The following is a 13,609-nucleotide window of genomic DNA, read 5'->3' on the forward strand; positions in this document are numbered from 1 at the left end:
TCAAGGTCACCCATTACCCCGTGAATACTGTTTGGATTTCCTTATTGATATGGTATGTAATGAAACCAATGCATAAGATCATTATTGTAGCTTTGTATAAAGTGAAAACAAATAATTTGAGTTGGTAATAATCATTGTCCCCAGTGCAATGCGCATGCATTTCCTATCAAGTTGCAATTTAACACAAATGAAGCACCTTATTTCATTGCTATTGTTGAAGGTATAATCACTTCTACTACCTTTAACATGCTACTTATAAAAATTTAAATTATGTAAAATGGACCAGTTTTCCTGCTATTTTAGAATATATTGTAAATTCGTGTTCACTTATCTGCAGGCTGACCCATTTTTCCAGGCATCTTCGGATACAGTTGCTGGATTAGTAGGCATTCCCCATTTAAAATGTATTTGTCAAGAGAAATTTACCAAAGAATCTACAATGCCCCTCTCTTCTTAACACAACTTAAACAGTCCTGGCTTATAGTTAACAATCTTGGGAATTTTGTGGCAGTGAGAAATGGAATGCAACTGTAAAAATTGATTTCCATTTAAAAGACCATTACACTGTAAAGGACTAAAAAGTTTTGTGATGTTCCTGTCAGATCACACCTGGACTACTGAGCTCAGTACTTGACTTCGAAAGGGTGCTGTAATGAGCAAAAAAGTGAAGTTTCTCCAGTTACTGGAGAAAGATAGACAAATCTCCAGGACTTGTTAGTTTCCACCTCAGCATATTAAAATAGGTGAAGCTACTAATACACAAGTCAAAAGTTTCCACAGCTCTGCAGATTTAGGATTTGTCTCTTTGGAATCGAAAATTGGAAATGTAACTCCATTATTCAAGGACAGAAGGAGAACCAAGCTAACTGTAGACCTGCCAATTTTTTGGTAGGCAGTTTAGAAGAGTGGGAATAAAAGGAACACTCACCTCTTGAGTCAGAAGGTTTTTGGGTTCCTGTCCCATTCCAAAGACTTAAGAGCAGTAGAGGGAACGCTGCACTGTTGACAGTACCGTCTTTCGAATGAGATGTTAAACTGAGGTTCCGACTGCCCCCTCAGGTGGAAATAGAAAGATCCCATGGCAGTATTTTGAAGATGAGGAGGAAAGTTGCCCATGATGTCCAGACCAATAATTATCCCTCAATCAAATCACTATCACATTGTTGTTTGTAGGAGCTTGCTAAATGAAAATTGGCTGTCATGTTTCCTACATAACAGTGATACACTTCAGAATTACTTCTTCATTGGTTGTGAAGTGCTATGGGATGTCCTGAGGTCATGAAAGATGTTGTATAAATGCAAGTTTATTTTTGATTGACAAGTGATGTTGCTCAGCTTTTCACCATATGTGTTAATGACTTGGATGAGGGAATAGAGTTGTATATCCAAATTTGCAGATGACATTCAGTTAAGAGACATAGTATATTGTATGGATAGGAGCAGGAAGTTTCAAAAGGACAAAGACTGAGTGGGTGGGCAAAACTATAGAAGATGTAATTCAATGTGTGGAAGTGAGGTTATCCACTTTGGATTGGAGAAATATAAAGTGCAATTTTTCTGAATGATGAGAATATGAGCTGTGGTGGAGCTAAGGGATTTCGGTGTACATGTAATGAAATCATTAAAAGTTAGTGCAAAGGTACATTGGTAATCAAAGGTGAACGGAGTGTTGGTCTTTATTTCAAAGGGATTAGAATTCAAAAGTGATGCGCCAGTTATATAAAGCTTTGGTTAAATCCCATTTGGAGTACTGTGTTCAGTTTTGGACACTGAACCTCAGGAAGGATATATTAGCCATGGAAGAGATACAGTGCAGATTTACCAAAATTATACCAGGGCTTAAAGGGTTAAACTGTGAAGATAGGTTATACAAACTTCATAGTTTAAGGATGATCCAATTGAGACATTTAAAATAGCAGATTTTAATAGAAAGTAATTACTCTGCATCTACCCACTGATGAGGGAATCCTAGAGGGCATACCCTTCAAATTAGTGAAATCAGAAATTATTATTTCACGTAATGGGCAATAGAAATCTGGAACTCTTGCCCAAAAGACACTAGATACTGAGTCAGTTGTAACTTGAGACTAGGGTTGACATTTTTGTTGAAGAAGACTATCAAGCAAATCAGAACAAAAGCAGGTAAATATTTCATTGTATGGCTGAACAGGCTGAATTGCTTACTTCTATTTCAATGCAATACTTTAAAAAGGTAAAGAAATATACAAAACATTAAATAGTATAAGAAACCCATTGTGAAATGCAACAAGGTTAAGACAAATGGAAATAAATAAAAACTATATTTAAAGTGAACCTAGAAAAGCTTCAGTGATAAATGTTTAGAATAATTTACTTTGAGGCAAAACAATGGAGTTGTTCCAAATGCAATTGAAGTCCATGATGGGACAGTTAATTCAGTGGAGTAATGAAGTCAATGGACCAACTGCTTTTTAATCACTTTAGGCTCTGTATATGTTGACTAGAGGGAGGCAGTGGCACAATGGTAATGTCACTAGACTAGCAACCCAGTGCCCCAGGCTAACGCTGTGGGGACATGGGTTTGAATTTAATTAATTAATCTGGAATTTTTTTTAAAAAGCTAGTCTAGTGGTGACCATGAAAACATTGTCATCTGTTGTAAAAACCCATCTGTTTCACTAATACCATCCTTACCTGGTCTGGCCTACATAAGACTCCAGACCCACAGCAATGTGGTTTACTCTTAAATATCCTCTGAAATGACCTAGCAAGCCACTCAGTTGTATCATACCACTACAAAGTCTAAGAGGAGGAATGAAACTGGACGGACCACCTGGCATCCACCTAAGCACTGGAAACGACAACGGCAAACCCAGCTTTATCAGCTCTGCAAAGTCCACCTTACTAACATCTGGGGGATTGTACCAAAATTAGGAGAGCTGTCCCACAGACTAGTCAAGCAATAGCCTGACGTAGCGATACTGACGGAATCCTACCTTGCAGACAATGTTCCAGACACCACCATCACGATCCCTGGGTATGTCCTGTCCCACCAGCAGGACAGATCCACCAGAGGTGGCGGCATAGTGGTATACAGGCAGGAGGCGGTTGCCCTGGGAATCCTCAACATTGATGCCAGATCCCATGAAGTTTCATGGCAGCAGGTCAAACTTGGGCAAGGAAACTGTCTGATTACCACCTACTGCCACTCCCCATCAGCTGCCGAATCAGTGTTTCTCCACGTTGAATGCCAATTGGAAGAAGCATTAAGGGTAGCAAGGGCATAAAATGTACTCTGGGTGGGGGACTTCAATGTGCAAGAGTGGCTCAGTAGCACCACTACTGGCCGAGTCCTGAAAGACACAGCTGCTAGACTGGGTCTGGTTCCCAGAGTGGGGGATTCAAATACTAGGGGTCACGAGTTCAAAGTGAGAGGAAAAGTTTAGGGGGGATATGCGTGGAAAGTTCTTTACGCAGAGGGTGGTGGGTGCCTGGAACGCGTTGCCAGCGGAGGTGGTAGATGCGAACACGATAGCATCTTTTAAGATGTATCTAGACAGAGATACATGAATGGGCAGGAAGCAAAGAGATACAGACCCTTAGAAAATAGGCGACATGTTTAGGTAGAGGATCTGGATCGGCGCAGGCTTGGAGGGCCGAAGGGCCTGTTCCTGTGCTGTAATTTTCTTTGTTCTTTGGGTCTGCGGCAAGTGGTGAGGGAACCAACAATAGGGAAAAACCTACTTGACCCTGTCCTCACCAAACTACCTGTTGCAGATGCATCTGTCCGTGACTGTATTGGTAGGAGTGACAACTACTCTGTTCTTGTGGAGACAAACTCCCATCTTCACAGTGAGGATACCCATCATTGTATTGTGTGGCCACTACCACCGTGCTAAATGGGATAGATTTCACAGATCGAGCAACTCAAAACTGGGCATTCATGAGGCGCTGTGGGCCATCAGCAGCAGCAGAATTGTATTCAACCACAATCTCACCCCATGGCCCAGCATATCCCCCACTCTACCATTACCATCAACCCGGGGGACCAACCCTGGTTCAATGAAGAGTGCAGGAGGGCATGCCAGGAGCAGCACCAGGCATACCTAAAAATGAGGTGTCAGCCTGGTGAAGCTACAACACAGGACTATTTGCATGCCAAACTGCATAAGCAGCACACAACAGACAGGGCTAAGCAATCCCACAACCAACGGATTAGATCTAAGCTCTGCAGTCCTGCCACGTAAAGGCCTGCTCAGGTCAGGGAAAAAGAACCCAACCAAACTGCAGCAGACCCAAGACAGACCATCCCTTTACTTACCTTCAGACTCGGAACCACCAGGAAGCTGCAGTGCATGCGTGATGACGTCATAGTGACGTTACTCGCTCACTGCGCAGACTCAGTTTCGTCCTGGACTCCCAGCTCAGGTAAGTTTTTTAATTTCAATACTTAATAGCAGAGCACTTATCGTGTGTGTCCGGCCTGACCGCGAATGCCGGATCCAGAAGAGGGACCCAACCCAACTCAAATCCAACACATGTTGTCGGGTCCCCTTGGGTTCGGGTCGGGTAGCAGGCCTTTGCTGCCACATCAGTCGTGAATGGTGGTGGACAATTAAACAACTAATGAAGCATTTATATCCATCTTCATCCAGACGTGGCGAGTGGATGATCCATCTCGGCCTCCTTCTGAAGTCAACAGCATCACAGATGCCAGTCTTTAACCAATCCGATTGACTCCACGTGATATCAAGAAACAGCTGAAAGCACTGGATACTGCAAAGGCTACGGGCCCTGACAACATTTCAGCAATAGTACTGAAGACTTGTGCTCCAGAACTAGCCGTACCCCAAGCCAAGCTGTTCCAGTCCAGCTACAACGCTGGCATCTACCCAGCAATGTGGAAAATTGCCCAGGTATGTCCTGTACACAAAAAGCAGGACAAATCCAATTCGACTAATTCCCGTCCCATCAGTCTACTCTCAATCATCAGTAAAGTGATCGAAGGTGTCATCGACAGTGCTGTCAAGCGGCACTTGCTCAGCAATAACCTGCTCACTGACGCTCAGTTTGGGTTCTGCAGGGCCACTCGGCTCCTGACCTCATTACAGCCTCTGTCCAAACATGGACATGAGCTGAACTCAGAAGTGAGGTGAGAGTGACTGCACTTGACATCAAGGCAGCATTTGACATAGTTTGGCATCATACCCGAGCAAAACTGGAGTCAGTGGGAATCAGGGGAAAAAGCCCCACTGGTTGGAGTTATATCTAGCACAAAGGAAGATGGTTGTGGTTGTTGGAGGTCAATCATCTCAGTGTCAGGGTAGTGTGTCCAAGGCCCAACCATCTTCAGCTGCTTCAATGACCTTCCCTCCATCATAAGGTCAGAAGTGGGGATGTTTGCTGATTGCACAATGTTCAGCACCATTCGCGATTCCTCAGATACTGAAGCAGCCCAAGTCTTTATGCAGCAAGACCTAGACAACATCCAGGCTTGCACTGATAAGTGGCAAGTAACATTTGCGCTACACAAGTGCCAGGCAATGACCATCCTAATTTGGAACTATATTGCTGTTCCTTCACTGTCGCTGGGTCACAATCCTGGAACTCCCTTCCTAATAGCACTGTGGGTGTGCCGACACCCCAAGGACTGCAGTGGTTCAAGATGGCAGTCTCACCACCACCTTCTCAAGGGCAATTAGGGGTGGGCAATAAATTTTGGCTGAGCCAGTGACGCTCACATCCCTCGAACACATTTTTTTAAAAAGTAGCTGTTTGTTATCTTCTGGTATTTTACAGATTAAGCTCATACCGACAAGATGTTTTCATTGCTGATGCCTATTCTATTTCAAATAGCTGAAACAAAATGCACGCTCTCTCGCTGGCAGTTAAAGGGATACCAACTTATCACTATGTAGATATTTCCCTATAATAACCTATGAAAATGAGCTTACACTGACTGTAACATCAGATTTTTTTGAAACTCTTTCAGGATAACGAATTTGTTTATACTATGGATGACGAAGGGAACATTGTGGCAAGTCAAAATAATGTATGTCAAACATGGACTAACTTGCAGCTTGGTGACATTTGGCTGCAGTCTGGAACACAAAATTCTACCTTTCCCAAGAATCTGGATACAGCATTTATTGACAACATTGATGATGCAATGTTATTAGAAGCTGTTGAAGACACTGACTTTAATGTTGCTTCTGATATACAGTCAGAATTGAGCTGTGAGGAACCCGAAGAACTGTCTGACAGTGACTTACTTGCAGCTGTGAAGGAACTAGAGGCATCTGCAAATCTAGGTATGAAATAGAAACTGCTGTAAATACATAGAGGTACACAAAGTCTGAGTTTTTGGTAAGACTCTTGATTCAAACTGTCTCACCTGAAACATTACCGTCTTTGTGTTTTACATAGAAGCTTAGCCAGCATCTATTTTCAGGATTTTGTGTGTTTAGTTCAAATGGAACATTAAAGCTCTTTTGCTCCTCATCTACACAGCATTCAGGATTTTTATTTTTCTGTCCACGAGGCTGTATATGATAAACGAATGTTTGACATTTTATGAACTATATACATAATTGTTAAAATCCACTTAAGATGTATATTAACTACTACATTCTTTTGCTATAAAAACCTGTATAGAACCTTTATTTTGATGCACTATTTGTTGATACATAAAAGTTTAATAAAAGTATCTTTCTGTAGTACACAACAATAGGAAAGTTTTCAGCTATATATTCTTCCACTATCATCTGTATTGAAATGCATTGAAGATAAACTACAAAGTTTGTTTAATCAATACAAACCACATCAGTAAAAAGGATACATGCCCACAAACAACATGGGGTAAACTTTGGTATTTCTGGATAGGTAGCAGATAGAAATCAGGAAGGGAGGAGCACATACCTCAGCGTCTATACAATTTTCCATTAAAATTAATAGCAATTGGAATGGCTTTCTTACAGGCATGGGCTCCTCTCTGCCTGTTTTTCCTCTATCTGTTGTGACCAGTCAATCCAATAGCCCCCAAAACATCTGCCCTAGAATGTCCAGTTAACATTGCTCATCTTCCACAAAGCAATTCCTAGGCCCCTTGGCTGCTCGCATTGTAAATCTGCTTTACTTGTCCAGTGATTGCTGTAACTTTGTATTTATTATCTGCAGCTGTTTTTCTGCTCCCAGAATTCCACGTGCCTCTATCAACAGAGCAGGAATGCTGGAAATATTATACTGTAGATGAGAAAAAAGTTAAAACCATTAACACCAGAATAATGTTATACAAACAATTGATGTTCTTACCTTTTGACTTACAGAATGCTGAAAAAAGTGAACACCTGAGAAATTTCTGTCTATAACATGTTTTTATTAAAAAAAAACATTAGGGGCACTGTATAATACAATGTTAGTTTCTGTCCATATCTGAGACTCTGACTCGAAATGGGGCCAAATTAAGTTCTTTCTTTCTCCTCACCACCTCTCTTGACCCCTCCATTGTCCTAAATTGCCAAACTGTTTGTTCGACATCCAGTACTGGGTGAGCAGTTATTTCCTCCAACTAAATACTGGGCTGCCACAAGCCCCGTTCCTTAGGCAACAACTCCATCCCTCTCCCTGGCAATTGTCTGAGGCTGAACCAAATGGTCTGCAACCTTGGTGTCATGTTTGACCTCGAGATGAGCTTCCAGCCACACATCCATAACATAGCTCATCTGCTGGTGAAATCCTCATCCATGCTTTGTTACCTCTAGACTTGACTATTCCAACACACTCCTGGCCAGCCTCCCACATTCTACCCTCCGTAAACTTGAGCTCATCCAAACCTTTACTGTCTGTGCCCTAACCCACACCAAGTCCCATTCATCCATCACTGTGCTTGCTAACCTGCAGTGCCTCAATTCAAAAATTCTCATCCTTGTTTTCGAGTCCCTCCATGGCCTCACCTTTCTCTAATCTCCTCCAGCCCTACATGCAACTTTCCGAGATACCTGTGCTCCTCCAATTCTGGCCTTTCGAGCATTCCCAATTTTAATCACTCCATCATTGATGTCTACTGCTGCCAAGGCCCATGCTCTGGAACTCCCTCCCTAAACCGCTCCACCTCACTCATACTTTTAAGATGCTCCTTAAAATCTACTACTTTGACCAAGCTTTTGGTCATTTGTCCCCAACATCTCCTCCTGTGGCTCAGTGTGAAACTTGGTTAGAAAGTGTCTCGGGACATTTTACTACATTAAAAGGTGCAATTTATAAATACTTCTTGTTGTCTTCCAAATGAAATGTGTTTGCAGACGTGACTTCATTATCCAAAACCATCATTAATTATTTCAAATTAGGGCAACTAATAGGTTAGTAGATTGAGCAAACATGTAAGAAATGCAGGTCATCGCAGAGAAATGTGAAGAGGTAATAGGTTCAAATAGGTACATTAACATTTCTGGATAAGTTTCAACATTCCATTTTAAAATGTACCAAACTGCTGTGAGAAAAAAATTAATTTTCCATTGAGATTGTAAGTGTTCACATATATCTGCCAGTAAGAGTGATCACTAGCCTGTGCTGCCAACCCTCTCACCCGAAAGCGTTCTTTGGTACTGCCTTCCTTCTTCCCCAGAGTTCATCCATGCACCCCTCTCCCCTTCATTTTTTCCCAAACCTCTGCCTCTATTTGCCTTCTTTTTCAACATTGTTTAATTATTCTCCCACTCTCAAATCAGCCAAACTTACTGCTCAACCTGAATACTCCAATTGGTGCCTTTTTATGTGCATCACCGTGGCAACCATCCCTTCCTTCCTCCATGGAGCACCTGTGGATTTTTTTCTACATGAAAGGCACTATAAAAGTGTAAGCTGCTGTTATTGCTGATGTGTATCCAAACCATCATAGAATGATAGATAGTTGATCCTGATTGTGGGCAAGGTTATAGGGAACGTGAACTTGTCTGTGAATACCAAGTCATTAAACAGCATTATACAGATGACCAGCACCAATGGATACAACAAACAGAAGTCTTACCATTTCTTTCTCATGAGGGTTTTTATTCCTATGTTCAATATGACGTGTTTGCAGTTGTCTAAAACCAGACATGAATTGGGTCGCTAGCAGCAAATACGATTTCTTTTGACTCAGTTCAGAATATTCCTTCCGCAGGCTTCTGAGTTGTAATTCCTGTCTGTAAATAATCATAATTTTACTTTCCAATTTAGAATTAGAAACAAATAAGTTCAACTGGTCTGAGGTAACTTGATTATAATTTAAATTATTTTTAATATTTCCACTATTTAAATAGTTATATTTCATCTCAGTAATACTTGAATTGTTACCTAGAATCATCAATATGGGTACACTGCTTACAAAGAAAAAGTAACATGCATTAGACTTGAAACAAGGATATATTTTGCCATTTACTTAAGTCTGACACACAAACGGGATCAATGATACTAATTTAAGATAAAAATGAATTAAACATAGCAATACTCATTTAATTCCTTCTGAGCTACTAGGAAGTGCTTTCTGGTTTTGTTGATGGTGGTTATCACCTGTAAACATTGAATATTGGTTAATTTCGACTTAATTTATCACATTTTCAATGATAATTTTATAGAAAAGCAAAAGCATTTGATATTGATAAAAATTTACCCTCGTATTTTTTCTTTCCAAATTCTTCAGATCTTGCACTTGACTGATCTTTAAAAAGGAAAGGAAGTTGTCAGTCTGGATGGGCAATAGTTTGATATGAAAAACTGACCCTGGTCAAGATCTGGAGCAGTAATTTTCACAGCAATTTGGAGAAATTGTTTTGGTCATCTCAAAGTGCTATTGGAAATATTAGGATATATGGGAAATTGTACAGGAAAACAATGCTGAATATAAAGTCTCAATTGGAGCCCACCTCCCAAACCAGCAGTCTGAGTGTGATACTGTATTAAAAGTACTGGTAAACTCCCTTGACAGCTGAATGTATACATAATTACAAATCCATGTAATTCTTTGAGGTAACAGAAGGTTGATTAGGGTAATATGGTTGATGTGGTGCAGACAGATTTCCAAAAGGCATTTGATAAAGTGCCACATAATAGGCTTGCCAGCAAAGTTGAAGGCCATGGAATAACAGGGCAGTGGCAGCAGCAGCAGCATGAATATGTAGTTGGCTGAGTGACAGGAAGCAGAGAACAGTGGTGAATGGTTGCTTTTCAAACTGGAGGAAGGTATAGTGGGGTTCCCCAAGGGTCAGTACTAGAACCACAGCTTTTCTTGATCTATATTAATGACCTAGACTTGGGTGTACTGGGCACAATTACAAAATTTGCAGATGAAACAAAACATAGAACTATTGTGAACTGTGGGGAGGATACAGACACGATGGGCCAAGTGGCCCCTTTCTGTACCTTAAACTTTCTAATGATTCTTTGATAGTGATGGACTTCAAGGAGACATAGGCTGGTGGAATGGGTGGACAAGTGGCAGATGAAATTTAATGCAGGGAAGAGTGAAGTGATGCATTTTTGTAGAATAACGAGGAGTGGGAATATAAACTAAAGGGTGCGCAGGAACAGAGACCTGAGGTATATGTGCCCAAATTATTCAAGATGGCAGGTTAGGTGTACAGGATCCTGGGCTTTACAAATTGAGACAGAGTACAACAGCAAGGAAGTTATGTTGACTTCTTTGACCTCCTTGTCTCGCGACACAATGGGTAAGCGCCGAGAGGTGGTCAGTGGTTTGTGGAGCCTGGAGTGACTATAAAGGCCAATTCTAGAGTGACAGACTCTTCCACAGGTGCTGCAGGTAAAGTTGGTCGTCAGGGCTGTTGCACAGTTGTCTCTCTCCTTACACTGCTGTCTCTTTTCCTGCCAACTGCTGAGTCTCTTCGACTCGCCTGTCTTTAGCCCTGCCTTTATAGCTGTTTGCCAGCTCTGGCGATCACTGGCAACAGGCTCCCACGAGTTGGTCAATGTCACAAGACTTCATGTCGCATTTGCAAACGTCTTTAAAGCAGAGACATGGACAGCTGGTGGGTCTGACACCAGCGACGAGCTTGTTGTACAAAACGTCCTTGGTGGTCCTGCCATCTTCCATGCGGCTCACGTGGCCAAGCCATCTCAAGCGCCACTGGCTCAGTAGGACGTAGTGCTGGGGATGTTGGCTGCCTCGAGGACTTCTGCGTTGGAGATACGGTCCTGCCGCCTGATGCCAAGGATTCTCCGGAGGCAGCAAAGATGGAATGGGTTGAGACGTCACTCTTGGCTGACATACGTCGTCCAGGCCTCGCTGCCGTAGAGCAAGGTACCGAGGACACAGGCTTGAAACACTCAGACTTTTGTGTTCCATGTCAGTGCGCCATTTTCCCACACCCTCTTGGCCAGTCTGGACCTAGCAGCAGAGCCTTTCCCATGCTTGTTGATTTCTGCATGGAGAGACAGGTTGCTGGTAATGGTTGAGCCCAGGTAGGTGAACTCTTGAACCACTTCCAGAGTGTGGTTGCCGATATTGATGGATGGAGCATTTCTGACGTCCTGTCCCATGATGTTGCCAATAGCCACAAGCCTGTCGATGAGTCTCTGCAGGCACTTTTCCATGTGGGATGTTAATGCAGCATCGTCAGCAAAGAGGAAATACCTGATGAGGACTTTCCGTACTTTGGTCTTCACTCTAAGACGGGCAAGGTTGAACAACCTGCCATCTGATCTTATGTGGAGGAAAATTCCTTCTTCTGAAGACTTGAACACATTAGAGAGCAGCAGTGAGAAGATCTCAAACAGTGTGGGTGTGAAAACACAGCCCTATTTCACACCATTCAGGATCCTTGATATAAAACATGGGTTTGGCCTCAACTGAAGTATTGTGTCCAGTTCTGGGCATTGCACTTTAGGAAGGGTGTGAAGGCTTTAGAGAGGGTGCAGAAAAGATTTACAAGAATGGTTCCAGAGATGAGGGACTTCAGTTATGTGGATAGATTGGAGAAGCTGGGGTTGTTCTCTTTAGAGAAAAATAATTTGAGAGGGGTCTGGACAGAGTAAAGAGAAATTTTTCCCATTGGCAGAAAGGTCGAGAACCAGAGGACACCGATTTAAGGTGAATGGCAAAAGAACCAATGGCGACCATAAGGGAAAACGCTTTTATGCAGGGAGTGGTTAGGATTTGGAATGCACTGCCTGAGCTTGGTGGAGGCAAATTCAATCATAGCATTCAAAAGGGAATTGGATAAGCACCAAAGCGAGAAAATTTGCAGGGCTATGGGTAAAGGGGGAGCGGGACTAGCTGAGTTGCTCTTGCAGAGAGCTGCTATGGACACGATGCCTCCAGTGCCATAACCATCTATGACTCTACACCTCAAAAATATGCCATTTGGTTGAACTGGTCTATGCCAGTGTTTATACTCTACATGAGCTTCCTCCTACTCTATTTACTCAATATGCACCCTATTGAACCCTTTCATAATTTTAAAAGGCCTCTGCCAGGTCTCCTTTTAGTCTTTTTCAGATTAAAGAACCCCAAACCTGCTCTATCTTTCCAGATGCTTAATCATTTCAGTTCTGGTTAAAATCCTTGCAAATATTTTCTGCAGTAGAAAATATTTTTATGGTATGTCAATCAGAACTTCACACTCAGTATTCCAAGTTTGGTCTAAGCAAGGTACCATATAAATTATCTGGCTGCTTCTGCATTCAATTTCTCAAAATTAGCCACAATACTTTGCAATATTTATTGCCTTATACACTTAAACGCATCAAGTAGCAAGGTACTGAGATTAGAAATTTCCAGGTTCAGTTCCTGGATTCTGCTGTGTGACCTGATCTCACTGACTAACAATTCTTGATTGTTATTTGAACATTATTTAAATGCAGCCTTATAATGATCCATATCTCTAATACTCAAACAATCAGTTTTTAACTTAATTATTGATTTAATTTCCTGGAAAAGTTCCATCTCTGCTTCACAACCTTCTGTTAAAAGATGTAGCTGTAGGAGCCTACTTTCTTGATCCTCCCAGTCAAATACTTACCTCTTATGTTTTCCCACAGTAGGAATTAAAGTCAATGCTCTGAAGGGCGTATGGCCACAAAATAAGACTTGTGTTTGTGTTTTGTAAATTGTGTTTGACACCCCGATCCAAGACATACCAAAAAAATAAGGGTTTGCAATGGCTGTCCAAAGCTGTATCCCTGTGGTACTTACAGTTTCAGTAACTTCCTCCTTTAAATCAGTAAAGAATCGGTCAATTACTTTTCTGCAAACATCAGGTTCCACAGACTGCCTATCAAATTGAACAAAAACTACAGATTTATGGTTTAATACTTAAATAAAAATATGTAAATCAAAGTTACTGTAGAACTCAATTTTTAAAAAAAATCACAATAGTGGCAGATACAAATGTTTGTTATCCAAGCTACTGGTTCAAACAGAAGTAATCTTTATGGTCTACAATATGGTTTGTTTGCATTCTCAGTATTTATATCAATACAGGAATCATTCTCTTCCCTCCTTCAAACAACGATATGTATTCTAATTGTCATGGGGACAGCATCAGTGACATCAGATGGAAAAATAAGGGTCTTCCACCAGTCAGCAGCAGGCTACTCACTGAACCAGGTGACAGATTATACAACCCAGCAGATC

At 41.6% G+C, this 13,609-nt stretch overlaps 2 protein-coding genes across 6 annotated transcripts in view; one reads left to right on the plus strand and one right to left on the minus strand.

Annotated features, from left to right (window-relative positions):
- Positions 1-6,670, plus strand: part of primpol (primase and polymerase (DNA-directed)) — a 36,770-nt gene extending 30,100 nt beyond the window's left edge. For all 5 annotated transcript variants that reach the window (XM_068029391.1, XM_068029392.1, XM_068029394.1 and 2 more), the window contains exons 12-13: positions 6-52; positions 5,972-6,670. In XM_068029391.1, the coding sequence (XP_067885492.1) occupies positions 6-52; positions 5,972-6,301 (377 nt within the window). In that variant the 3' untranslated portion in view covers positions 6,302-6,670. The remainder of the gene's footprint in view (positions 1-5; positions 53-5,971) is intronic.
- The window catches only part of cenpu (centromere protein U), a 56,819-nt gene continuing 49,704 nt past the window's right edge, over positions 6,495-13,609 (minus strand). Inside the window, exons 9-13 of the mRNA XM_068029397.1 lie at positions 13,169-13,247; positions 9,629-9,676; positions 9,467-9,528; positions 9,005-9,161; positions 6,495-7,221 (exon numbers count right to left, since the gene is read on the minus strand). Of these exons, the coding sequence (XP_067885498.1) occupies positions 7,111-7,221; positions 9,005-9,161; positions 9,467-9,528; positions 9,629-9,676; positions 13,169-13,247 (457 nt within the window). The 3' untranslated portion in view covers positions 6,495-7,110. The remainder of the gene's footprint in view (positions 7,222-9,004; positions 9,162-9,466; positions 9,529-9,628; positions 9,677-13,168; positions 13,248-13,609) is intronic.

This window comes from Heterodontus francisci, chromosome 4 (genome assembly GCF_036365525.1).
Source record: "Heterodontus francisci isolate sHetFra1 chromosome 4, sHetFra1.hap1, whole genome shotgun sequence".
Taxonomy (NCBI): Eukaryota; Metazoa; Chordata; class Chondrichthyes; order Heterodontiformes; family Heterodontidae; genus Heterodontus; species Heterodontus francisci.